Raw genomic sequence first — 24,490 nt, forward strand, 5'->3', positions numbered from 1 at the left:
CCCCCTGTTGTACTTGCTGACAGTTTTCAATACTGCCAATCAGGCTGAAATTAAAACTCTCAAGAAAAAAATTAACATCAGATTGTGTTGCATTACAGTTTAATGTGTAAATTAACATTGCAATTAGACGGGGATCAAGGAATTGCCGATGCTAACTTACAAAAACCATGACAGTGTGCTGGAGTAACTCAGCATGTCAGGCAGCATCTCGGGGGAACATGGATTGGTGACGTTTCATGTCTCCCTTTCTCCACAATCAGTCTTGCAATTGGGTGAAGTATTTGGAGTTAACCTATAAAAATGTTTTATAATTCCTGCAGAGTAGTTGTAATTATTTTTGGATGACCAAAGAAAGAAAAGGAAATTTTAAAACTTGTATTCTGCAGAATTCATGCAGGTATCATGAGTGGATCAAATGTTTGCTTTCCTGCAAAAAGCACTAAATTCCACAATTTACATTTGACATACAGCTCCTCCTTTACAAAGCACTCTTTCAATTTGATGAATGGTAATGCTGAACATGACAATTTGCAATTTTCTTCTTTACGGAAGAGTGCCAGTGCTAATTACCTGTACTAAATCTCAAGAGTTCACTTTATATTCTTGGTCAAATTATAGTAAAGTTGCCAATTTTCAGTTGCTAATTACTAGTTTAAAAGAGTTGGATAAAGCATTTGTGAGCCTCTGCATTGTCCTTGTAAGTAATCAGCAGACCTGAATTACATCTAATTTCAACTTCCTTTACTTGCTAACTGAAAGAAATTGTTGATTTAAATTTTTTTTTTTAAAGTACTAATTCAGCATCAAAAACACTGAAGGAACAGAGTAGGTCAACAGCATCTGAGAAGATTGAGGGTCAAAGTAATTTTTGACATTTTGGGTTGAGACCCTGCATCAGGACAAGTTCCTTTCCCCTCCATGGATGCTGCAAAACACGCTGAACTACTTCAGTTTTTTTTGTTCCTCATTCCTGCATCTGCATTCTCTTCTGTGTCTCCTCCAATTTGATATAATTATTGACTGAGCCAATCATATATTGCCCATCAAAAAATTAATTAAGGAATAATCTAACCTCACTGTTATCTTTTGAACTGTTCCCTATATGACTGAAAGAGAAATGCCACTGGTATCTGAAATGCCCTTGTTACAGGAAATTGAGAATATTAGCAAACTATTCTTTATTTTTTTTCCCTTGTTTTTTTCTTCTGTAATTGTTTTGTGTTTTACTAGCTTGTTTAAGCAATGTAAATTGTCTTTTTTTCAACTGATGTAGTAAAGAGAAAGTTAAATTGAATCTAATAGTGATTATCTAAACTTGAATTTAAAATCCAGGACTTGTAAAGAAGGTTATAATAAGTTCATGTCATAGGAACAGGAATAAGTAAGTTAGCCCATCGAGTCTCCACCATTCAATCCTGGCTGGTCTGTTTTTCCCTCTCAACCCCATTTTCCTGCCTTCTCCCCATATCCTTTGACATCCGAATCATTCATATTACCAAATTGTATTTTGTTTTCTTTTTGAATAGCAGTTAGCTACAGGCAAACCTGTTGTAATTCTATTTGGATTCCCAAGCCTTACATGAGCATTATCCACAAATTCAAAATCATTTTGCAGCAACCAAAGTGACCTTTTGCGTCCAACTTAAATATTTGCACCTTTTGATGCATTTAAGAACATAAATCTGTGCAGAAGTCGACCACTTCGGCCTTTAAGTGAGCAAGGTAATCGATAATAACCTCCATTTTCCAGCAATATCTTCGTATCCCTTTATTTCCTTAATATCCAGAAATCTGTTGATTTTGGGTTTGGGTGAACTCCTCGATCCTCACTGATCTACCCGTTATTCTCATCATGCTCGTTGTTCCCAGTCCTTAACCTGAGAAAAACATCCATCCAGAATCTAGCTTTTTAACCTCAGAATATTTATTTTTTTATAGTTCAAATGTTTAGTTCAGTTCATTGTCACATGCACTGAGATATAGTGTAAAGCTTTTTTGTTTTGGTCTTGGACGGAGCAGAGAAGAGTGAGATTTCACACTCTCCTAAATACCAACGAATACAGTGGCAGACCCACCATCTAGTGAATCCTTGCTGCATTTTCTATGGGTAAGCAAACCAAAGACTGTTGTACACTGCCCCAGGTGCAATCCATATTCAATTGCAACAAAACCTCCTTAGAATCATAGAGTCTTGCAATGTGGAAACAGGCTCTTCAGCCCAACTTGTCCACATCGGCCAACATGTCTGATCTACACTAGTTCCACCTGCCTGCGTTTGGCCCATATCCCTCTAAACCTGTCCTCACCATGTACCTGTCTAAATGTTACTTAAACGTTGTAATAGTACCCGCCTCACCTCTCTCCTCTGGCAGCTCGTTCCATCACCCTTTGTGTGAAAAAGTTACCCCTTTGGTTTCTATTAAATCTTTCCCCTCTCACCTTAAACTTGTGCCCTCTGGTTCTCCATTCCACTACTCTGGGCAAGAGACTGTGTGCTATTTCTATTTCTTTCATGATTTTGTACACCTCTATAAGATCACCCCTCATCCTTCTGCACTCCAAGGAATAGAGTCCTAGCCTGCTCAACCTTTTCCTATAGCTCAGGCCCTCGAGTCCTGGCAACATCCTCGGAAATCTTCTCTACACCCTATCCAGCTTGACAACCTCATTCCTATAACATGGTGCCCAAAACTGAACACGATACTCTTAATGCAACCGTATACAACTGCATACATGACCTCTCAACTTCAATACTCAATGTTTCTGGAATCAAGCTCTCTTTAGGAAGGCTAACATACAGTTGGCCCTTCGAAGTGCCTGCTGTATTTGCACGTTAGTCATCAGTGACTGGTATGCAGTCACTGATGACCTGCTCTGTTTGAACAGCAGCACCATACAGTTTCTTGCCATTTAATAAAGTTGCTGTTTTTCTGTTGCTTTCACCAAGATGGGCAGCCTCTCAATTTTCCACATTATGTGCCATCTGCATTACTCTCTTCCTCTCAGCTGGTTTGTCCATATCCTTCTTTAGATTCTCCTTTACTCTCCTGGTGGAGATTGAGTACCAAATTGGAAATGTAGCCTTTGGTGTCGTCTGCCAAACAGTTTGCTCTGTTGAGGCACAATGTATATGAAATATTTAATTGAAAGCAGTATAATAAACTGCTGCTTCATCTTAGTGTGCCTTAGGCCCTTAGGACAATAGGAAGGAACATAAAATTTGGGCAGGTCATACGGATTGGGTGGGGACGGGAAGTAGGCAGCAATACAGTTATTAATGTTCTTTGGAAAAGAAAGGAATTTGGTGGGAAGTTACACATATTTTCAAAGAAATTGAAAAGCTTTCCAGATTGGTGCCATTTATTTGGAAGAATTGATTTCTCATTAGCTCAGATAGAAATTTAAAAAATTAGAGTGGGTGGCACAATGACGCAGCTGAGAACTGCTGCCTCACGGCACCATGGACCTGGGTTCGATCCTGAGCTCGGGTGCTGTCTGGAGTTTGCACATTCTCCCTGTGGCTGCATGAGTTTTTATTCCGCCTCCCAAAAGATGTGCAGGTTTGTAGATTCAACAAATGTAGATTTGTAGGTTGTCCTCTGTAAAATTGGCCCTGGTATGAAGGGAGTGGTTGGGAAAGTGGAATAACAGAACTAGTGTGAACACGTGATCGATGGTAGGTGTGTACTCAACTGGCCGGAAGAGCTGGTTGCCATGCTGTATCTCTAAACTAAACAGATGCAGGAGGATGGTTGTAAAGGACAGATTGAACCTTTTTGAAATGGGGAGGGTCGTCCAGCCTCCTGCTCTGCATTGAGTCACGGAGGAAGACATGGGCATTGTTGATAAACTTCAGAATCCAGGCAAACTCTGTTACCCTTCTAACAGACTGAAGAAGGGATCTGACCCGTAACGTCACCTGGTCCTTTTCTCCAGAGATGCTGCCTGACCCGCTGAGTAGCTCCAGCACTTTGTGTCCACCTTTGGTATAAACCAGTATCTGCAGTTCCTTCCTAAACCTTTGTAATCTTTTTTGTGACTACAGACCAACTGCTGGATTGAGGGTTTTGGACAGGTGACTCATTTTTGAAAGACACAATTGACCAAATGGCCTCCCAGGTCATAAATCTAATGCTTCTTTAGAACCATGAGAAGGTGAGAATTGTGAGAGGGAACCAGATGGTCAGGGTTGCTGAAGATGAGAGATGGTCCATTCTGAATTGTGTACTGATTGTCCACTTCCAGATGCCTTGTGCATCCGACAGCATCATTTCCACTGTTTTTAGCCTTCTACTTTTAAAACAAAACGCAAATGCTGTAAATATTCTGCAGGCCAGTTTTAGCTCAAAAAGGGTCTGTAACCTGAAAGGATAACTCATTTCCCCTTCCCACAGATGGAGCCTGACCTGCAGAGTATTCAGTGCATTTGCTGTTTTTTATTTTAGATTTTCAGCAGCCGCAGGTTTTTAATTTTCAGCCTCCTATATTTTAGTTCACTAGGGGCATCTACTGACGGAGGTTCAGCATTACAGTGTAGTAGAGAAATGTGTTTTAAAACCCAGGCATTTTGAGCACAACTAAGTTTTTATTCCAGCGATAGAATGAAGCTCTCGAAAAATGTCAAACTTTAGAATTAATGGTTGAAAACACTTAATTAGATCACATAACTGTCCATTCTCTAAATGTTATCTTGTTTTTTATTAAAAGCTGAATGGAAGTTTGAAAGTGTCAGTGACAGCACCGTGACATAGCTGTAGAGCTGCTGTCTTACAGCGCCAGAGACCAGGGTTCAATCCTGACTATGGGTGTTGTTCGTGCGGAGTTTATGTGTGATCCTCGTGACCGCATGGATTTTCTTCAGGTGCTCCAATTTCTTTGCACACTCCAAAGACATATAGGTTTTGTAGATTAATTGGCTTTGGTAAAATTTTAAATTGTCCCTAGTGTGTGGGAAAGTGTTAGAGTGTGGGGTGATCGCTGGTCGTAGCGGACATGGTGGGCCAAAGGGCCTGTGTCTGTGCTGCATCTCTAAAGGGGGGGGGGGAGAGAGAGATTTCAAATGCGTTCTCGTAATTTTGTCTGGATTAAAGGAGTTGTCGGGCTACCATTGCCCAAAAATCTGTGGCGGACCTGTACTGGGAAGAGCAGTGGCAGGTTTGTGCACCACCTGCCTCTTGCACACAATTTTGTAGCAGGAATTGTTTGAAAACAATCAGAAGCAAGCTGTGGCTAGAATAGAACATGCAACCTCAAGATCTACATTAAATTCATTAGGCATGTCCATAGCTTTATTGATAAGCACACGTTGATCATGTTTAAGAAGGAACTGCAGATGCTGGAAAATCGATGGTTGACGAAAATGCTGGAGAAACTCAGCGGGCGAGGCAGCATCTATGGAGCGAAGGTAATAGGCAACGTTTTGGGTCGAAACCCTTCTTCAGACTGATGTGAGGGTGGGGGGGCGGGAAGAGGTGGAGACAGTGGGCTGAGAGAGAACTGAGAAGGGAAGGAGAAAGTAGGGACTACCTTAAATTAGAGAAGTCAATGTTCATACCGCTGGGGTGCAAACTGCCCAAGCGAAATATGAGGTGCTGCTCCTCCAATTTCCGACCTTTCTGTCCTGGGAAAAATCCGGTCTTTCTGTCCTGGGCCTCTTCCATGGCCAGAGTGAGGACCACTGTAAATTGGAGGAGCAGCACTTCGTATTTCGCTTGGGCAGTTTGCACCCCAGCGGTATGAACATGACTTCCCTAATTTCAGGTAGTCCCTACTTTCTCCTCCCCTTCTCAGCTACCCCTCAGCCCACTGGCTCCACCTCCTCCTTTCTTCTTCCCGCCCCCACCCTCACATCAGTCTGAAGTAGGGTTTCGACCCGAAATGTTGCCTATTTCCTTCGCACCATAGATGCTGCCTCACCCGCTGAGTTCCTCCACCATTTTTGTCGGTCTTGTGATTTTTTTTTTTGTTTGTTTTTGTTTTTGTTTCATCACTTCATTCAGGTTCTTTATGGTCATGTGTGTCAATAGCACATAACATATCTTTATAATAGATATTCCGGATCCATTCCCATTGTTTCTGTATCCCCAGGTTTGATGAAGGATCCTGACCCGAAACGTCAACTATCCATGTTCTCCAGCGATGTTGGTTGACCTGCCGAAGTAGTCAAGCACATTGTCTATTTTTGTAAACCAGCATCTGCAGTTTCTTGTAACTCCAGTTTTGAACTTCCAATCTAAATACCATCCATTTCTAATTACTGAACAATGTTAATCAAAATTACAGATAACATTCGATTTGATTGTCCATGATGTACTTTCCCCAGTTTCCATGTTCAATCACTCCAAAATCTCGATGCCGCTCCCTCATTGTCTAACTCGGTAGGACTGCTCTCAGTTTGTGCTCGTGGTTTGTGCCAAAGCATCTTCAACAGCAATTTCTGAGTCTCATCACATCTCAAGAATTACTTCAACAATTCACCCTTTTTTTGGTCACCATCCCTAAAGGATCTTCATCAATACCATCTTTCTTCCTCCATGTTTCTCCATCCTTAGCTGCACCAGCCCTGACGGGCTATGTCAAATCTCCAGCCATTACTTCATCTTGTTTATCGATAATCATTGCTTTACTAACCTGTATAGACTTCTCTTTCCAGCCACTGTTTCCAATCAACCCCTCCCACGTCTCAAATGTGAAACGTGTTCTTAAATTCCTCCATCTTGTTTCTCTATATTTCTGCAAGTTCTTTAAAATATCTCCTCATAATGAGCCTGGACCATTGCCCATTTTTGTCCACATGGCTTTTTATTTTAACAATTGCAGTCCCCACAACTGCCATCCTGGAAAGTGTTTTGTATCCCTTAATATCTCCAGCCCCTCTCTTCCTGAAGTCTTAACTGTTTGTCAAGCATTAGGTCATCCTTCTCATAATTCAGTTCTATTTTCTAACTTCATTTTGATCATTCATTTATGTATATTCAAGCTGGAGCAGAGGACTGTGAACCTGTTGTAATAGAACTAAACAGCTATGTTTGCAGCAACTGTAGCTTAGTCCTAAAAAATTTTTTTTTTTGTATCTATGCAAAATATTTTTTCCTAATGATTGGTGTCTCACCAATTTAAAACTGTCTAGCTTTTATTGTGACTTTTTAAAAGAATCCAATTAAATTAAAAGATATTTTGACAAGTACATGGATAGGATAGGCTTAGAAGGATATGGGCCAAATGTAGGCAGGTGTTTAGATGTAATATGGCGATGGTATAGATTGGAAATGTTGGACGGCAAGGACAAGTTGGGCCGAAGGGCCTGTTTCCACACTGTATGACTCTGGCTCTAAAATGCTTGTCTATGGTTAAAGTTGGGTTCAATGGACCAAAAAGTGCTGAATCTAATCACTGTGATTTAAGTTGAATGTACACAAAGGATTTTTTTAAATAGCTCCACTGGCAATATACATTGTGATTACAGGATATGCGGTCTCCCAAGATAGGATCAGAATGGTGGTTTGTGTGTTTGTAACACTTGCCTTCAGCAGTGTTATCTTGTGTTTGCAGTATCCAGAGGACTGCACTTGTCATCCTGGAGAACTACTACAAGGATTTCACTGTCCACAACCCGGCACTATTAACTGCTGCAAAATCTCGTGCAGCCAAACACATGGCTGGACTGAAAGTCTACAATGTGGATGGTAAGTCAAGGCCAGAGTAATCTAGCCAGGAGGTGACCCACAGCTTTCAAGGAATAGAAGCACAAGAAAACAATTTAGCTTCCTGTAATAAAATCTAGCAGTGCAATTGTGGCTGATCTTTTCTCAGGCATTTTTCTTTTTAGATTAGCCACATTTTTCATGGGATCTAAAAATTCACTTGTTTTGAATGTACTCAGTGGCTCATTTACTGCTGCTTCCACGTAAGTACGGCACACAGTAGTGCAGCTGGTGGAGCTGCTGCCTCACAGCACCGGGGACCCGGGTTCAATCCTGACCTCGGGTGCTGACTGTGTGGGGTTTGCATGTTCCCCCTGTGACCGTGTGGGTTTCCTCCGGGTGCTCCGATTTCCTCCCAAAAGATGTGTGGGTTGGTAATCTAATTGCTCTCAATTGTCCCTGTTGTGTAGATAGACAATAGGTGCAGGAGTAGGCCATTCAGCCGTTTGAGCCAGCACCGCCATTCAACGTGATCATGGCTGATCATCCACTATCACTACCCCATTCCTGCCTTCTCCCCATATCCCCTGACTCCGCTATCTTTAAGAGCCCTATCTAGCTCTCTCTTGAAAGTATCCAGAGAACCGGGCTCTGAGGCAGAGAATTCCACAGACACACAACTCTGAAAAAGTGTTTCTTCAATTCCGTTCTAAATGGCTTACCCCCTTATTCTTAAACTGTGGCCTCTGGTTCTGGACTTCCCCAACATTGGGAACATGTTTCCTGCCTCTAGCGTGTCCAAACCCTTAATAATCTTTTATGTTTCAATAAGATCCCCTCACATCCTCCTAAATTCCAGAGTATACAAGCCCAGCCGCTCCATTCTCTCAGCATATGACAGTCCCGCCATCCCGGGAATTAACATTGTGAGCCTACACTGCACTCCCTCAATAGCAAGAATGTCCTTGTTCAAATTTGGAGACAAGCTGCACACAATACTCCAGGTGTGGTCTCACTAAGTCCCTCTGCAACTGCAGAAGGGCCGCTTTGCTCCTATACTCAACTCCTCTTGTTATGAAGGCCCCAACATGCCATTCACTTTCTTGTGTGATCAGTGATGGCATCAAGCGGGAGTTGTTGAGAATGACGGGAGATTAAAACATTTGGCTTAATGTAGGATTAGTGTAAAGGGTGGTCAATGGTCAGCACAATGATGGGCCACAGGGTCTGTTTCTGTGCTGTATCACTCTCTCGGACTCTGACTCCACAGCCTCTTCACAAGTACATCCTTTTTTGGGAGGGGAGACCAGAACTGTGCACAGATTCCAGATGTGATTTCATTGAAGCTCTATATAACTGGATCAAGTAATTGCTGCATTTGTCCTGAAGACAATGTACAATTTACTTCCCCGATTGCTTGCTGTACCTGATGTTAACTTTCAGTGAGTTGTGTACAAGGGACCAAAGTCTCTCTGAACACCAACAGTCTATCTTACTGTTATTAAAGCTAAAATATTCTGCTTTTCTGTTGAAGCGAAAGACCTTGATTTTCCTGAAAGCCTCACGTTTTATCGATGGTCCTTCATGCCGTTGCCATCACTAGACTGCTACGGGTCAGCACTGGTGCATGAGGATGGCCAAAATAACCAGAGCAATTTCAATGCTTCTAGGTCCTGGAAACAATGCTGCTGGACAGTCCCGCGCAATGATTGCTGCAGCAGCGAGGAGGCGCGATTCAAGTCACAATGAGCTGTACTACGAGGAAGCAGAACACGATCGGAGGGTGAGAAAGCGGCGAGCAAGGTAAACACGATCGCCCGCATCTGTTCTGAATGTTCTTTGTGTTTGCTTGCATCAAATTCCATTTGCCGCAACTTTACCCACTAATTTAATCATTTAATATCTCTTGTAATATTTATGCTTCCGTCTACAACTTGAGTATGTGAAATAAGCAGCCAGGGGAGGCAATTGAGACGGGTGTTATAAAGACACTTGAACAGTTACATGGAAAGCAAAAATTTAGAGAGATGTGGGCAAATGGAATGACTTTGGATGGGGCATCTTGCACGGCAAGGACAAGGTGGGCTGAAGTGCCTGCTTTTGTGCTGTATAACTCAACATTTTGCGATAGTGAAAAACGCGGATTACAACTCTCTAATATTGTCTGTGTTCTGGAAAATGTCAAAGGCGAATTAAATGGACACCCTGTGGACTTCTTGCAACGTTATGTTTTTATAAAGAGCTTCTTAATGAATTTCATTAAGTTTTCCTAACCTGGTTCCTATTTACCTGTGTTCAACACAGACATTTCTGACAATCACAATGTAGTGGATACATAGAAACATTGAAAAATAGGTGCATGAGTAGGCCATTCAACCCTTCATCTAAAATCAGTACCCCGTTCCTGCTTTTCCCCACAAATCCCTTGATTCCTTTATCCCTAAGAGCTAAATCTAACTCGCTCTTGAAAACATCCTGTGAATTGGTCTCCACTGCCTTCTGTGGCAGAGAATTCCACAGATTCAAAACTCTCCGAGTGAAAGTTTATCCTCATCTCAGTGCTAAACGGCCTACCCCTTATTCATGCGCACATGCGCACTGCCACGGCCTGCACATCCTCCCCTGCACATGCGCACAACCGCGGCCAGCACATCATCGGCCGTGATTGTGCACATGTGCCGCCTTGCACATGCGCACTGCCACGGCAATTGGTCAGCGCCAGGCACTTTCTCCCTCCCTTTGCATTGTGGGAGATCTAGCCGCCATTTCTGTCCGGACGCTGCCTCGCCGCGACCGCTGAAAACCAGAATCGATCACAGATCTTTGGCGTGTGAGGCAGCAAGCCCACCACTAGCAAGCAGAATCACTCCCTGAAGCTGGAGTAAAACCCTGGAGTAACTCTTGCTTCTTCCTGGTCCTCCAAAAATATTCCAAATGGAATTTAAACTGGAGTGGACCCTCCACCACCAATCTCCAAACTCTGAAAAATAACAGCCTATTACACTATGTCTGGGACACATGACAATAAAACTCTTGACTTGTGACTTGGACTTAAGCAAAAAAGTGTTCTTGGGGCAAACAGAGCTACCTTAAATTTAGTTGCGTCTGGTTGGGTAACTATGGTAGGGTGAAGACTATTCCATAATTTAATTGTGCGGGGGAACTCCATGGAGCAGCCAGCATCTCTGGATAGAAGAAATTGGATGACGTTTCGGGTAGAGACCCTTCTTTAGTTTTCCTTTGGTTTTAGTGTTTTTAGCGTGGAAACAGGCCATTCAGCTCACCGAGTCCACGCCGACCACCGATCACCCGTACACTAGTTCTATCCCACACATTAGCGACGTAAGTCAAGAGTGTTTTATTCTCTCACGTCCAAGTTAGAACAATGAAATCCTTACTTGCAGCAGCACAACAGAATATGTAAACAAAGTACTCTGTAAACAGTGTTATAAACGAGAAAACAAAACTGTATATTTATATACGAATATATAACTATATGTGTGTGTGTAATATATATACACACACACACACACTTTCCCTCCTAGGATTAATAAAGTTCTATCGTATAGTATCATTTGTGTAGGAAGGAACTGCAGATGCTGGTTTAAACTGAAGATAGACACAAAAAGCTGGAGTAACTCAACAGGTCGGACAGAATCTCTGGACAAAAGAAAAATATTATGTTTTGGGTTGGGTCTGAAAATGGTTCCTGCACACCTTTAGAATGTGGAGCACCTGGAGAAAACTCATGCGATCAAAGGGAAAAGGAGCAAACTCCATACAGACAGCACCCATATTCAGGATCAAGTCCGGGTCTCTGCGACTTTTAGGCAGCAACTTTATGGCCAATGAACTGAATTAAAACATATAGTAGCTGTAAAGGGGAACATAGCGTCACTTAGAGATTTAAGACTGAAAATGGATCGTTTCTTTTTTTTTAGTAACCATAAGTTATCAACGTATAATTTTTTGTGTGTTGGAAAATAAAATATAGTGGCACAGCTGGTGGACTTGCTGCCTCGCTCGCCAGAGATCTGTGTTCGATCCTGTTCTCGGGCACTGTGTTGAATTTGCACATTCTCCCTGCAAGCGTGCGGGTTTCCTCCCACATCCCAAAGACGCATTGGCTTTATAGGTTAACTTGTCTCTAGAATTGCCCCTAATGTGTAGGAAGTGGGTGAGGAAAGTGGGATAACAGAACTTGTGTGAATGTGTGGACAAAAATGCTGGAGAAACTCAGCGGGTGAGGCAGCATCTATGGAGCGAAGTAAATAGGCGACATTTCGGGTTTGATTTGATTTGATTTGATTCAATTTATTGTCATTGCACTTTTCAGTGCAACAAAATGGTTTAGCCTGCAGTCATAACATAGAATAAATAACAAACACTCAACACAGTTTAAAGTCCCAAAGTCATTGTCTCTTCCCTCCTTGCTCTCCCTCTGCGCTGAGGCAATCCAAGCCTCCGATGTTGTGACCCCGCCGGGTGATGGTAGGTAAGTCCCGCGGCTGAATCCGAGCTCCGCAAACGGGCCGGTTCAAACTCCGCGGCCCTGGGCGGTCGAAGCTGCCGCCCTCCAGTCCAGCGGGAGCTCCGGAAAACAGAACTCAAGCTCCCGATGATGTCGTCCACTGGCCCGCGGCCGAGCCGTCGAGGCTCCAAAGTCGGGTCGGAAGTTGGGTCGCCCGCAACCACAGCCCCGAAGTCGGCCAGCCTCGCGTTGGTAAGTCCTAGCTCTGCCTCCGCAGCCTCGAGGTCGGTCGCAGTTGGAGGCCGCCAGCTCCGCGATAGGCCTCAGCGCAGACGGACACGGAGACGGGGGATACGGCAGGAAAGGTCGCATTCCCCCCCCCCCCCCGAAGGAAGAGTCAAAAAACATGTTACACCCACACATACACAGCTAAATAAACCGAAATAAACTGTAAAAACGGGACAAAAGAAAACAAAAAACAGAAAAGACAAACGGACTGCAGCGCCGCCACTTCCGGAAGGGTTGAGACCCTTCTTCAGACTGATGTGAGGTGGAGGGCGGGAAGAAGAAAGGAAGAGGCGGAGATAGTGGGCTGAGGGAGAGCTGGGAAGGGGAGGGGAAGGAAGGAGAAAGCAAGGATTACCTGAAATTGGAGAAGCCAATGTCACTTTCCATCCTAATGCAGAATTCCACCATATTATGGTCACTGTTGCCCAAGGGGCTTTGCACAACAAGATCGCTAATTAATCCTTCCTCATTGCACAATACTCAGTCTCGGATGGCCTGTCCTCTAGTCGGTTCTTCTACATATTGGTTTAAAAAACCATCCTGTTTACATTCCAGGAAATCCTCCTCAGCGCTGCTACCAATTTGGTTAGCCCAATCTATATGTAGATTAAAGTCACCCATGATAACTGCTGTACCTTTGCTGCACGCATCCCTAATTTCCTGCTTGATGCTATACCCACCTCCCTACTGCTGCTTGGTGGTCTGTATACAACGCCAACAAGCGTTTTCTGCTCTTGGCTATTTCACAGTACTACCCATACCAATTCTACAGCATCCAAGCTAATATCTTTCCTTGCTATTGCATTCAACTCCTCTTTAACCAGCAATGCCACCCAACTTCCTCTTCCTTTCTGTCTATCCTTCCTGAATATTGAATACCCCTGCATGTTTAGCTCCCAGCCTTGGTCACCCTGGAGCCATGTCTCCGTAATTCCAACTATATCATATTCCTTAACTACTAACTGCACATTCAATTAATCCACCTTATTACGAATGCTCCTTGCATTAAGGCACAAAGCTTTCAGGTTAGTTTTTCTTATCTCCCTTCTACCTTTTTGCTCTGTCCTCTATTTTATGGCCCTCTGTCTCCTTGCATTGGTTCCCATCCCCCTGCCCGTGTTAGTTTAAATGTGACCTTTCCTACATTCTATTTCCTGTTAACTGCACGCATACGCTTCCACGTTGTTGTCTCCACCCCCCACTGTTTAGTTTAAACCCACCCGTGTAGTACTAGCAAACCTGCCTGCCAGAATGTCGGTCCCCCTCCAATTAAGGTGCAACCCGTCCCTTTTATACAGGTCACCCCTGCCCCGGAAGAGATCCCAGTGATCTTGAAATTTAAATCCCTGCCCCTTGCATCAACTACTCAGCCACACATTCAGATCCCCTATTTCCATGTTCCTACCCTCACTGGTACGAGGTACTGGAAGCAAACCAAAGATAATCACCCTAGAAGTCCTTCTTTTCGGTCTCCTCCCTAGTTCTCTATACTCACATTGCAGAACCTCCTTCCTCCTCTTACCCACGTCATTTGTGCCTACTTGCACAACTACTTCCGGCTGTTCATCTTCCCTCACAAGGATGTTGTTAAGTCGGTCTGAGACAACATAGGCTGGCTGATCCCGCAACTACAACCCAATGCCGCCGCCAGGACTATGGGCCTTTATGGCCAAATACTTAACTAAAAATACTCTGAAAGTAGTGTGTTATTGTCTTTCCCTGATTGTTATTGAGCAGTGTGCAGCTGCTCATTTTAATCAATGCCCAACTCAATGAGCCTGATATAGACTGAAAAATACAGCATAGAAATAAGCCCTTTGGCCCACTGAGTTCATGATGACCATTGATCATCCGTTCACACGAGCTCTGTTATCTCATCTTCTCATCCACACCCTACACACGTGGGGCAACTTACAGAGGGTAAATTAACCTACAAACCCGCACGTCTTTGGGAATTGGTAGGAAACCGGAACACCCAGAGGAAACTCACGCGGTCACAGGGAGAGCATGCAAACTCCACACGCAGATAACACCCAAGGTCAGGATCGAACCTGGGTCTCCGGCGATGTGAGATAGTAGCTCTACCAGCTGCGCCACGGTGTCGCCCCATTTGGGTCATTTTTTGATGCAACTATGGGAAATGTTTATAACTACATCAAAAAACAAAGTGTGGAAGGAGGCAGCCCTCTCCTAGAGACAATCTGATTGCCTATTTTGCTTTGTCTTGTTTTCATCCTTCAGGTTGGTGGTTGCAGTTGAAGAGGCGTTTACACACATCAGGAGACTTCAGGATGACGAGCAACAGAAAGCTCCTGGAGAAGTGATGGATCCTTTGAATGCCGCACAGTCCATCTTTCCTTCGATGGCGAGGGCATTGCAGAAATATCTCCGTACCACCAGACAGCAGCATTACCACACCATGGAGAGTATCCTGCAGCACCTGGCGTTTTGTGTCACCAACAACATGACTCCAAAGGTACATCAACATTTCCCATGCAAGTGATTGCAGATTTTCACAGGATCAACACCTTCCTTATAATTAAAATTGCTTTGTAAAAATTAATAATTTGAGTGAAATTTAATGTTCCTCTAAAGCATTTAGTTTTAAATGAAAAATATTATAAACTGTGCAGTCTGTTCAGTCTGAGACATCAGTGTAAGTTGACAGGCCAAGGACACGTGGCAAATCGGTTAAATAAAGATTATAAACTGTCCAGGCTACGTGCTGGGATCAATTAACTCTGGATCAAAGATACCTAGCTTTAGTGTGGAAACAAAGAACTGCAGATGCTGTCTTTTTACCAAAGATGGACACAAAGTGCTGGGGTAAATCAGTAGGTCTGGCAACATCTCTGGTGAAAAAGGACGGGGAGCATTTCGGGTCGGGAAGGGTCTCGATCTAAACCCTATCTTTTTTTCCTCCCCCAGGCCTGACCTGCTGAGCTACTCCAGCACTTTGTGCCTATCTCTGCCTAGATTCAAATGTGATTCGAAGCTCTAGTCAAGAGCTGGGAATGGAGTGATAGTGGAAGGGTCTAGTGAAAGATGAAGGAGAAAGCACATGTTTCAATTGAATTGAATTGAATTGAATTTCCTTTATTGTCATTCAGACCTTTCGGTCTGAACGAAATTTCGTGCCTGCAGTCATGCATACAATAATAAACAACAGTAAACACAAATTAACATCCACCACAGTGAGTCCACCAAGCACCTCCTCACTGTGATGGAGGCAAAAATCTTAGGGCTGCAGTCTCTTCCCTCTTCTCCCTCTGCGCTGAGGCGATACCCCACCGGGCGATGGCAAACCCAGTCCCGCGGCTCACCGAGCTTCACGAACGGGCCGGCTCAAACACCGCGGCCCGGGTTGGTCGGAGCTGCCGCCCTCCAGTCCAGCGGACGCAGCCGCTGACGACGTCGTCCACTGGCCTGCGGCAGAACCCCGGACTCAGGTCACCGCCGCCAGAACGCCGCCTCGGCCACCGGAGCACCGTTCCAGCCCCGAGCCGGATCGCCCTCACGTGAGTGCCGTTCCACCCTCGGGCTGGGCCGCCCCGACGGGAGCGCCGTTTCCCTCGGGCTGGGCCGCCCACACGGGAGCGTCTCAGCCCCTCGCCAGGCCGCCCTCACGGGAGCGTCACAGCCCCTCACGGGAGCGCCGTTGCAGCCCCGAGCTGGGCCGCCCTCACGGGAGCGAGCCCAGGGTGAGTCCTGACAGGCTGCCTCCGGAGCCTCGAGGTCGCCAGCTCCGCCATTAGGCCTCAGCGCAGACGGAGGCAGGGAAGGGGGATACGACAAAAAAGTCGCATTCCCCCGAAGGGAGAGACAGCAAGCCCTGTTTCAACCCCCCACCCCCCACATAAACACTAAAAAACCAAAAAAACAATTCCTCAATTTGTCTTTTAAAAGTGTCACTATATGAAAAGGATTACATTAAACTTTAAATTATATTTTGGTATGAAATTTTTCCCTTATTACTGCTTTTAAAATAGACGTCCATCTACACTTAATGTTGTCTCAGAAAAACCGCCGACATAATCAAGGATCCTTTTTCACCCTAGTCATTCCCTCTACTCCCCTCTTCCGTTGGGTAACCGAGACAAAAACTTGAAAACGCGTACTACCAGACTCAGGAACAACTTCTTCCTCTCTGCTATCAGACTACTGAAGAGTCCTCCCATAGGATAGAGTAGTCCCAATCTACCTTCATTACAGACACTGGGCTTTTTTCCTGTGATTGTAACGCTGCAATGTTGTAACACCATATTCTGCACTCGAGTATTTTTCTCTGTCCTACCTGTTGTACTTGTGAATAGCTTGATTGCACTCTGGAATAGTATGATGTGATTTAATTAGATAGCACGCAAACAAAATGTTTTCACTGTACGGTTGACAACAATAAGCTTAACACCAGGACTAGAGGGTGTGAGCTATAGGAAGATATTGAGTTGGCTGGGTCTCTCTTCCATGGAGTGCATGAGGATGAGGAGAGATCTTCTAGAGTTATACAAAATCATGAGAGGAATAGATCAGGTAGATACAGAGTCTTTTCCCCAGAGTTGGGGAATCAAGGACCAGAGGACATAGGTTCAAGGTGAAGGGGAAAAGATTTAATAGGAATCCGAGGTGTAACTTTTTCACACAAAGGGTGGTGGGTGTATGAAACAAGCTGCCAGAGGAGGTAGTTGAGGCTGGGACTATCCAATTGTTTAAGAAACAGTTAGTGGATAGGACAGGTTTGGAGGATATGGACCAAGTGCCGGCAAGTGGGATTAGTGTAGCTGGGTCATTGTTGGCCGGTGTTGGCGAGTTGGGCCGAAGGGCATGTTTCCACACTGTATGACCAAAACCAATACGCATTCTGATACTTAAAGTTCTCAAAATAATGATTTTTTTTAATAGAATAGTCAGTGAATGTTAAAATGTGCTCACTTAAGTATGATTTTTGTTGTGGTATTAAGTGCAAGCTTTACTTATCTGAATCATTCTTTGCATTATAACAGCATTATAAAGTATTCCAAAATGTTCCTCACTGCGTCTCGTTTAATTTGCAGGCCTTTTTGGAGCGTTACCTAAACCCTGGACCCACCCTCCAGTACGATAAGAACAGGTGGTTGGCCAGTCAGTGGACATTGAGTAGTGAAGAGGCGGTGACCAATGGGCTAAAGGATGGCTTGGTTTTCACACTGAAATGTCTTGACTTCAGTCTGATAGTGGTAGTGAAAAAAATCCCTTTCATCAAACTTTCAGAGGAGTTCATCGACCCCAAATCGCATAAGTTTGTGTTGCGTCTTCAGTCTGAGACATCAGTGTAAAATGACACGGCCAAGGACACATGGCAAATCAGTCAGATAATCCAACTGCACTTTGGATGGGGAAGGGTGTTTATCTTTTGACCATGTTTAGATTCTTTTTCCTAAATACTGGACACCTAAACTTTCTAGTATAAATCTTCAAGAAAATGTGCTCCACCTATCACGGGGTTGTCTATTTTGCCCCGATTAATGTCTCCGCCTGCTTCAAAACACCAGCATTATAGCAGTGAACCTCTAGAAACCTGAACATTTTCCATTTTGAGAGAAATGCACTGTCTTTCTACTTGTTTCCAGAGAAACCTTTTTTCCATTTCCATATAGACCATTTCACCCTCTAGTGAAGGTACTTTGGAAATCCTAAATGTGTGTTTCTTGAGATTTGGGCCATTCTTTTGAGAAGACTGGGTTACACTAGCTGTAAATGGCTCAATGTTCTGCAAATGAAGATGTAGATATGTTCCATCCATCCAGTCCTAGTGTTCTAGAGAGCCATTTTTCCCCCCGAAAAATATGCTTGGAAAATGTGGTTCAGGAATGTAGACTTGCACAGTGTAAGCATTGTTACAGAGTAGATAGTGTTTTATCCAATACGTGGAGTTTTTTGTAGATGTACTGCCTTAGGCAGGTAATGTAAAGATAGGGAAAAAATCTTCCTAAAACCCACCTCTACTGACCTTCTCCCTCTCCCCACCCCATCCCCACCCACCAAAATAAAATGGGAAATTATTTCAACTAAATCATGTTAAGAGGGCTTGGGAAGTGTTTGAGGAAAGAAACACTAAGGCACATGTATCTGGGACACTAGAGCACACTTGTACAGCAAGGAACAAGCATTAATTTAGTCTTTTATGTATTATTAAATCATGCTCACTAAAATCAGTGTCACATATTTCCAAAAGTTTAAGGCATGTAAAATACTCAATTTCATTTTTCTACTATTTTGGGATCTGCCCAGTAGGAACTGTAATTTTTTTACTGAGGACTCTCATTCATATTCTTCACACTTTTACCTCGTGCAGTGCAATGCAGAATGTGCCCTTGTGGCTCACCTCATGCCCACATGCACTGCACTCCCACTTATGGAATTTTTATACAGAAATAAGTGCTGTCAGAATTCTGTTTGAGAAATGATTTACTTTTTACTTTTTTTAACGGTTGTGGCCTTTGAATTTTCTATTTTATTTTTTAACAGAACTTTGTTTTAAGCAATTTTTAAATTGACATTTGTGTAAAGAATGTTTTATCAGATCGGGAGCAGAGTACAGTATTTGTCCATTGTGTACATCAGACCAAGCCAAGCAACCATCCAAACATTTGTCATCTTACTGTTTGCAATTGGAAATGAATTTGGCTTGTTTTCCTCAAAGCCAAAACTCATCAGACAATGAATTTACTAATTGATCTTACAGCAAGGTTTGATTTTGTTCTTTCAATTTCAATATCCTTCTCACTTTGCCCTATGGTTCATTTTACACGGGGTGAGAATTTTGCATATTGATTAACGGGACGTGTCAGGCCATCTGTCTCTTTGTTTGGGAAGGAACTGCAGATGCTGGTTTAGAAGGGTCTCAACCCGAAACGTCACCTATTCCTTTTTTCCAGAGATGGTGCCTAACTCGCTGAGTTACTCCAGCATTGTGTGTCTATCTTTAAATGTCCAACGATGACTTTGCGCATTACTCGTTTGTGAAAGATTATTGGATTTAACGTGTGTTCACCAAAAAATCACCAGGGACCCAGTCACATGGACAGTGAAATAGAAACTGACTAAACTCTGGCTGAACGGAGCAGTCAACTAGGTGCAGGCTTAATATGTAGCTAAATAACCTTCAATTCCCCTTTGAAGGACACAATGACTGGAAGGACATTTGGGCGCATGGGTTCTTAACTTTCAATACTGAAACCATGTAATTGCTAAGTCCTGAGTAGCTGCAGGGGAATACTTTTCTTTATTCATTATCTCCACTGTCACTACCTCAAATTTCATGTACATTCCTTCCAACAGAAACATGATCAGAGATACCAATGCTGGTTAAACATTTCATGAAAAAATATTGGGTCCAATTGTTTGAATTAAACTCTTTAAATATACATTTGAAAATGATTAAGCTTCTGTTTAGTGTTTAAATTGATGTTGTTAAAATGTCCCTTGGTTCTGCTGGAAACATGGAGGCACGAAGGGCCCACTCTGAGCGTGGTGAGTCCACGTGCCACGTTTATGCTTCTGTTTCTGTCCATGATGTTCACTTACAATTGATGGCTTCGCCTCCTGAGAATTCTAGGGTGCCACTTACTCAGAAACCACTACATCATTGCCAAAGACAGTCCGATCCCATTCCACCCTTTGAATCAATGGGGAGGAGAGGCCATGATCTAATGACTGTGTTTCACTTTAAGGGGAGTTTATCAACAGAATATTTAATGGAAGCATCTACCAAGAGTCTAGAGGGATATGGGCCAAACATGAGCAGGTGGGACTAGAGTGGACAGGACATCTTGATTGGCACAAAGTGCCAAGTTGGGGAGAAGGGCCTGTTTCTGCCCTGTGGGACTCAGCATTATTTGGGTGCTAAAGAGGAGGACCATCTGTAGGAGTCTCCGTCCTAATTGGTTCTTTCCCTTGATGGTAAATGCCATTTTTCAGTAGGAATTCATTGATGTTTCCAGATTGAGTGAAAGCACTTGGGCATTTTATTCCTTGGCATACAAAGTCATTACATTTAGACGGCATTACAGTTATCTATTCTGTTTATAATCAGGGTCAGAAAGTTTCGACACTTTGAAGAGGGCCTCCTTGATGAACAGAGATTACGCCACGTAATGTTCATTTAGTTATGCAACTTGATTCCATTGTGGTCTCTATGAATGTAAAATGCATTGAGTACTGTTGTCGCTGTAAAGCAAAAAAAGAATTGTTGGTCACCGAATTCAGGCAACCAAGGTCATTGCTGTAAGATTGATTGGTAACTCACTTGCGGTTTCTAGTCTTGTGAAAGTGTTATTGAATTGTCACTGTGTAACTACTGTTCACACCTAATTTTGTACAAGAACTGATTTTTAAACAATTTCTATTGTATAACCTTGTAACAGAGTCTATGACTGTAACCACCAGCTTCTGCACCTTGTATCGAAACAGAATTTGTGGATTTTAGGGACATTATTTGGAATTACTGAATTTTTAATCCAATTGAATAGGTGCATGATAGACACTAACAATTGTGTGTGTATGTAGCCTTAGTAATTTATTTCTTTTTGGAATCATTCTCTAAATTTTACATTTTTGTAACAAATTGCAAAATGTTTTTTCCACACCAGGTTTTGTACATGGAGTCTCCTGAAAATAAAAAGGAAAGCTAGAACTGTCCTGCCTTGCTTTGTCAGTATAGTTCTTTTACTTTACTTGTTCTCAGTGCGTTGACAACATTCTTGGGACAGTGGTTCAACCAGCATTGAACATCAATGTCTAGGTGCCCTTTGAGTACCCGTTGGTGCAGTGATAGAGTTGCTACCTCACAGTGCCAGAGACCTGGGTTCATTCTTGGCTACAGGTGCTGTCTTTACAGAGTTCTCCCCGTGACCGCGTGGGTTTTCCGGGTGCTCCGGTTTCATCCCACACTCCAAAGACATTTGTAGGTTAATTTGGCTTTGATTAAATTGTCCCTAATGTGTAGCATAGTGCTTGTAATGGGTTGATTGTTGTTCGGCGTGGACTAAGTGGGCTGAAAGTCCTGTTCCATGCTGTATCTATAAACTAAACTACCTTTTGTGGCCCCATAGCTGTGGAAGCAAAGATGAGAGAGATTTCCACAGGATCCAGTGGGCTGGACCAAGTTATAGGTTCAATTTGTTTTAAAAATAGGACTGGCAACTTGATTCCAATGCCTTGGAACACATGAGAGTAATTCAGGGTATGTGAAATATAATGATATGAAAGTAAATTATTACAAAAGTAAACCTGCAGCCTTGTAGTAAAAAGGACACATTCTGACCATGGTATTGTTTAAATGCTAATCAGTTATTCCAGTAGCACTACATAATTCCCATCAAATTTCATAAACTTTTATGCTTTTGCATTTGATAAGAGCTAGGACCAAGTTGGTGCGGCACAGTGGCACAGGATGAAAGTTGCTGCCTTGCATTGCCAGAGATCCCGATTCGATCCTGACCACAGGTGCTGTCTGTATATAGTTTGTACATTCTCCCTGTGACTGCGCGGGTTTTCCCCAGGTGCTCTGGTTTCCCACCACACTCCAAAGATGTACAGGTTTGTAGGTTAATTGGCTTTGGTAACATTTGTAAATTGTCCTGAGTGTGTAGGATCGTGCTAGTGCACGGGGTGATCACTGGTCGGCGCAGACTCGGTCGGCCGAACAACCAGTTTCCACACAGTATCTCAAGTCTAAAGTCCCCATGCACAACAGTGAACTTGAAATTAAAGCAATGTGTTATCTGGTTTCCTAAACCAGACTCTTCAATCATGAGACGTTCAGGTTCATGTGGGTCTATATCTGTAAATTATCTTACTGGCCTGAAAAGTGAAGTTCAACTTGGTCGAAACTGCTTTAAATTAGATAAACAATGTGCATTATTTCATTATCCATAGATTATGTGTGGGAAAGTTTAGGGGACATAAATTTGTCTGTGCTGGATGTTCCTAACAAAAACTTGAAATGTGAGCCCAAGTTTGATTGGAGTTTATCCAGAAATAACTAATCAGAATTTAAACATCCAAGCCAAGAGCATTTTGTCGTAAATCCACTCAGTCACTTGTGTAAATGCTTTCTATGCATTTGATAGGATCAAGATCAATAATGGAATTGATTTAGCAAATTCATTATTTTCTCTGATTAGTCAAGTAAACTGCAAAGAGTACAGAGAAGGATAGTGCAAGTGTACAGGGTGATCGATGGTTGACACGGACTCAGTGGGGGCTGAAGGACTTGTTTCTGCACTCTTTATGTTCTAGAGGAGGTAGTTGAACAACATTTAAAAGACATTTTGACAGATATATGGATAGGAAAGGTTTAGTAAGATATGGGCAAAACGCGGGCAGGCGGGGCAAGCGTGGCTCGGACGACATGGGAAAGTTGAGCTCCTGTATTGAAGGACTGGGTAACTGTCTTTTAAATTGTCTGGAACTCGGACCTTAATAAATGATTGTTCTGTAGCCACTGAAGCCTCATTCTGGCCCTGGAAGCCAGTCCTAAATTTAAAAATAGAAAGCTCTGGCTCCAAGGAGTGGTTAAGGAATGGGTTGCATTCAAATGGAGAACTTCTCTACTCCCCGAGACTCCTAAGGGTTTTATGCGCTTCTTAAGAGAGGTTGATTGTTACTTTCGGAAATATTCAATTGACGTTCCCGATACTCAACCATGTATGGTTACGGAACAGGGACTGCAGAAGTTTATTTTTGATGTGCACCAGTGAATTTGGAAACTTGATGCTATCAAATGCTAAATCTGATCTGCAGATCATATTTGCTTGATAATTTACCAGTAGCATTTTTCTAATTTGGATATCTTCATTAGTATGGGAAACATTCCATAAATGTGCCATACAATTTCCACCCTGCCTCCCATAAGGACACCATCTCCTCTCCGTTTCCCCATCTATGCTGCATCTGCTCTCAAGGTGAGATGTTCCACTCCAAGACTTCGAGAAAGGTAGCTTCTCGGCAAAAATAGTCTGAGCCATCGCACACATTTCCTCCATTTCCTACATGTCTGCTCTCACCACATTCCCTCGCGTCAGACACAATGGAGATAGTTCTCCAAGTCCTCACTTTTCACTCCACCAGCCTCTGCATTTGGCATATCGTCCTTTGCCACTTGCGTCAGCTCCGATGGGATCCCATCACCCGTCATGTCTTCCCCTCTTCACTGCCCCTTTTTTTTTTACAGTGGATCCATTGTCCACTGATCCACCTGTCCCATCCTCGTGCTTTCTTCTGCACCTGCAGGAGGGGTGACAATTGTCCCTACACCACCTCCCCTCCATACCATCCAGGGAATGAAACCACCTTTTCAGGTCAGGCAGAGAGATTCATGTGCACCTCCTCCAACCTGGTCTAATTGTATTGTTCGCAATGTGGCGAGGCAATGTAGACTAGGTGTCTGCACTGCAGAGCACCTGCACTCCGCAACAGCCATCTTGAGCTTCCGATTCCATGTCATTTCATTTCAACCTAACTTTAGACTATATGAACTGATTCAGGAATACCATCCTACACAACTTCAAATATTTTGTTTTTTAGTTTTAGAGATACAGCTTGGAAACAGGCCCTTCGGTCCACTCAATCCATGCTGGCCATCGATCACTTATTCATACTAGTTCTATGTTATCCCATCTCCTTTATGCCCTTTAGTATGCACTGGATGTGCAGGGAATGGAAGAATATGGAACATGTGCTGGCAGAGGAGATTAGCTTAACCTGCCCAAAGGGCCTGTTCTTCTGCTATACTGTTCTATGTTTAGTTTAGAAATACAGCACGGAAACAGGCCCTCGGCCCACAGTCCGTGTTGACCAACGATCCCCGTACACTAACATTATCCTACTAGGGACAATTTACAATCTTTACCAAAGCCAATTAACCTACAAACATGTACATCTTTGGAGTGTGGGAGGAAACCAGAGCACCAAGAGCAAACCCACGAGGTCACGGGGAGAACCTACAGATTCTGCACAGACAACACCCAGAGTCAGGATCGAACCCGGATATCTGGCGTTGTAAGGCAGCAACTCTACTGCTGCACTATCTGCTGCTCTGTTCGATGAA

At 43.4% G+C, this 24,490-nt stretch overlaps 1 protein-coding gene and 1 long non-coding RNA gene across 3 annotated transcripts in view; one reads left to right on the forward strand and one right to left on the reverse strand.

Moving 5' to 3' along the window:
- Positions 1-21,078, forward strand: part of vangl1 (VANGL planar cell polarity protein 1) — a 40,741-nt gene extending 19,663 nt beyond the window's left edge. For both annotated transcript variants that reach the window (XM_033033007.1, XM_033033008.1), the window contains exons 5-8: positions 7,552-7,685; positions 9,314-9,446; positions 14,644-14,878; positions 17,454-21,078. In XM_033033007.1, coding sequence (XP_032888898.1) covers positions 7,552-7,685; positions 9,314-9,446; positions 14,644-14,878; positions 17,454-17,714 — 763 coding nt within the window. In that variant the 3' untranslated portion in view covers positions 17,715-21,078. The remainder of the gene's footprint in view (positions 1-7,551; positions 7,686-9,313; positions 9,447-14,643; positions 14,879-17,453) is intronic.
- LOC116980618 lies at positions 1,961-23,514 on the reverse strand. Its single transcript, XR_004414024.1, has 4 exons — positions 23,504-23,514; positions 16,662-16,667; positions 8,204-8,210; positions 1,961-2,372 (listed from the first exon to the last, which is right to left on the reverse strand). It is a non-coding gene; the product is annotated as an uncharacterized LOC116980618 (long non-coding RNA).
- Between the last annotated feature and the right edge of the window lie 976 nt (positions 23,515-24,490).

Source organism: Amblyraja radiata, chromosome 14, assembly GCF_010909765.2.
Source record: "Amblyraja radiata isolate CabotCenter1 chromosome 14, sAmbRad1.1.pri, whole genome shotgun sequence".
Taxonomy (NCBI): domain Eukaryota; kingdom Metazoa; phylum Chordata; class Chondrichthyes; order Rajiformes; family Rajidae; genus Amblyraja; species Amblyraja radiata.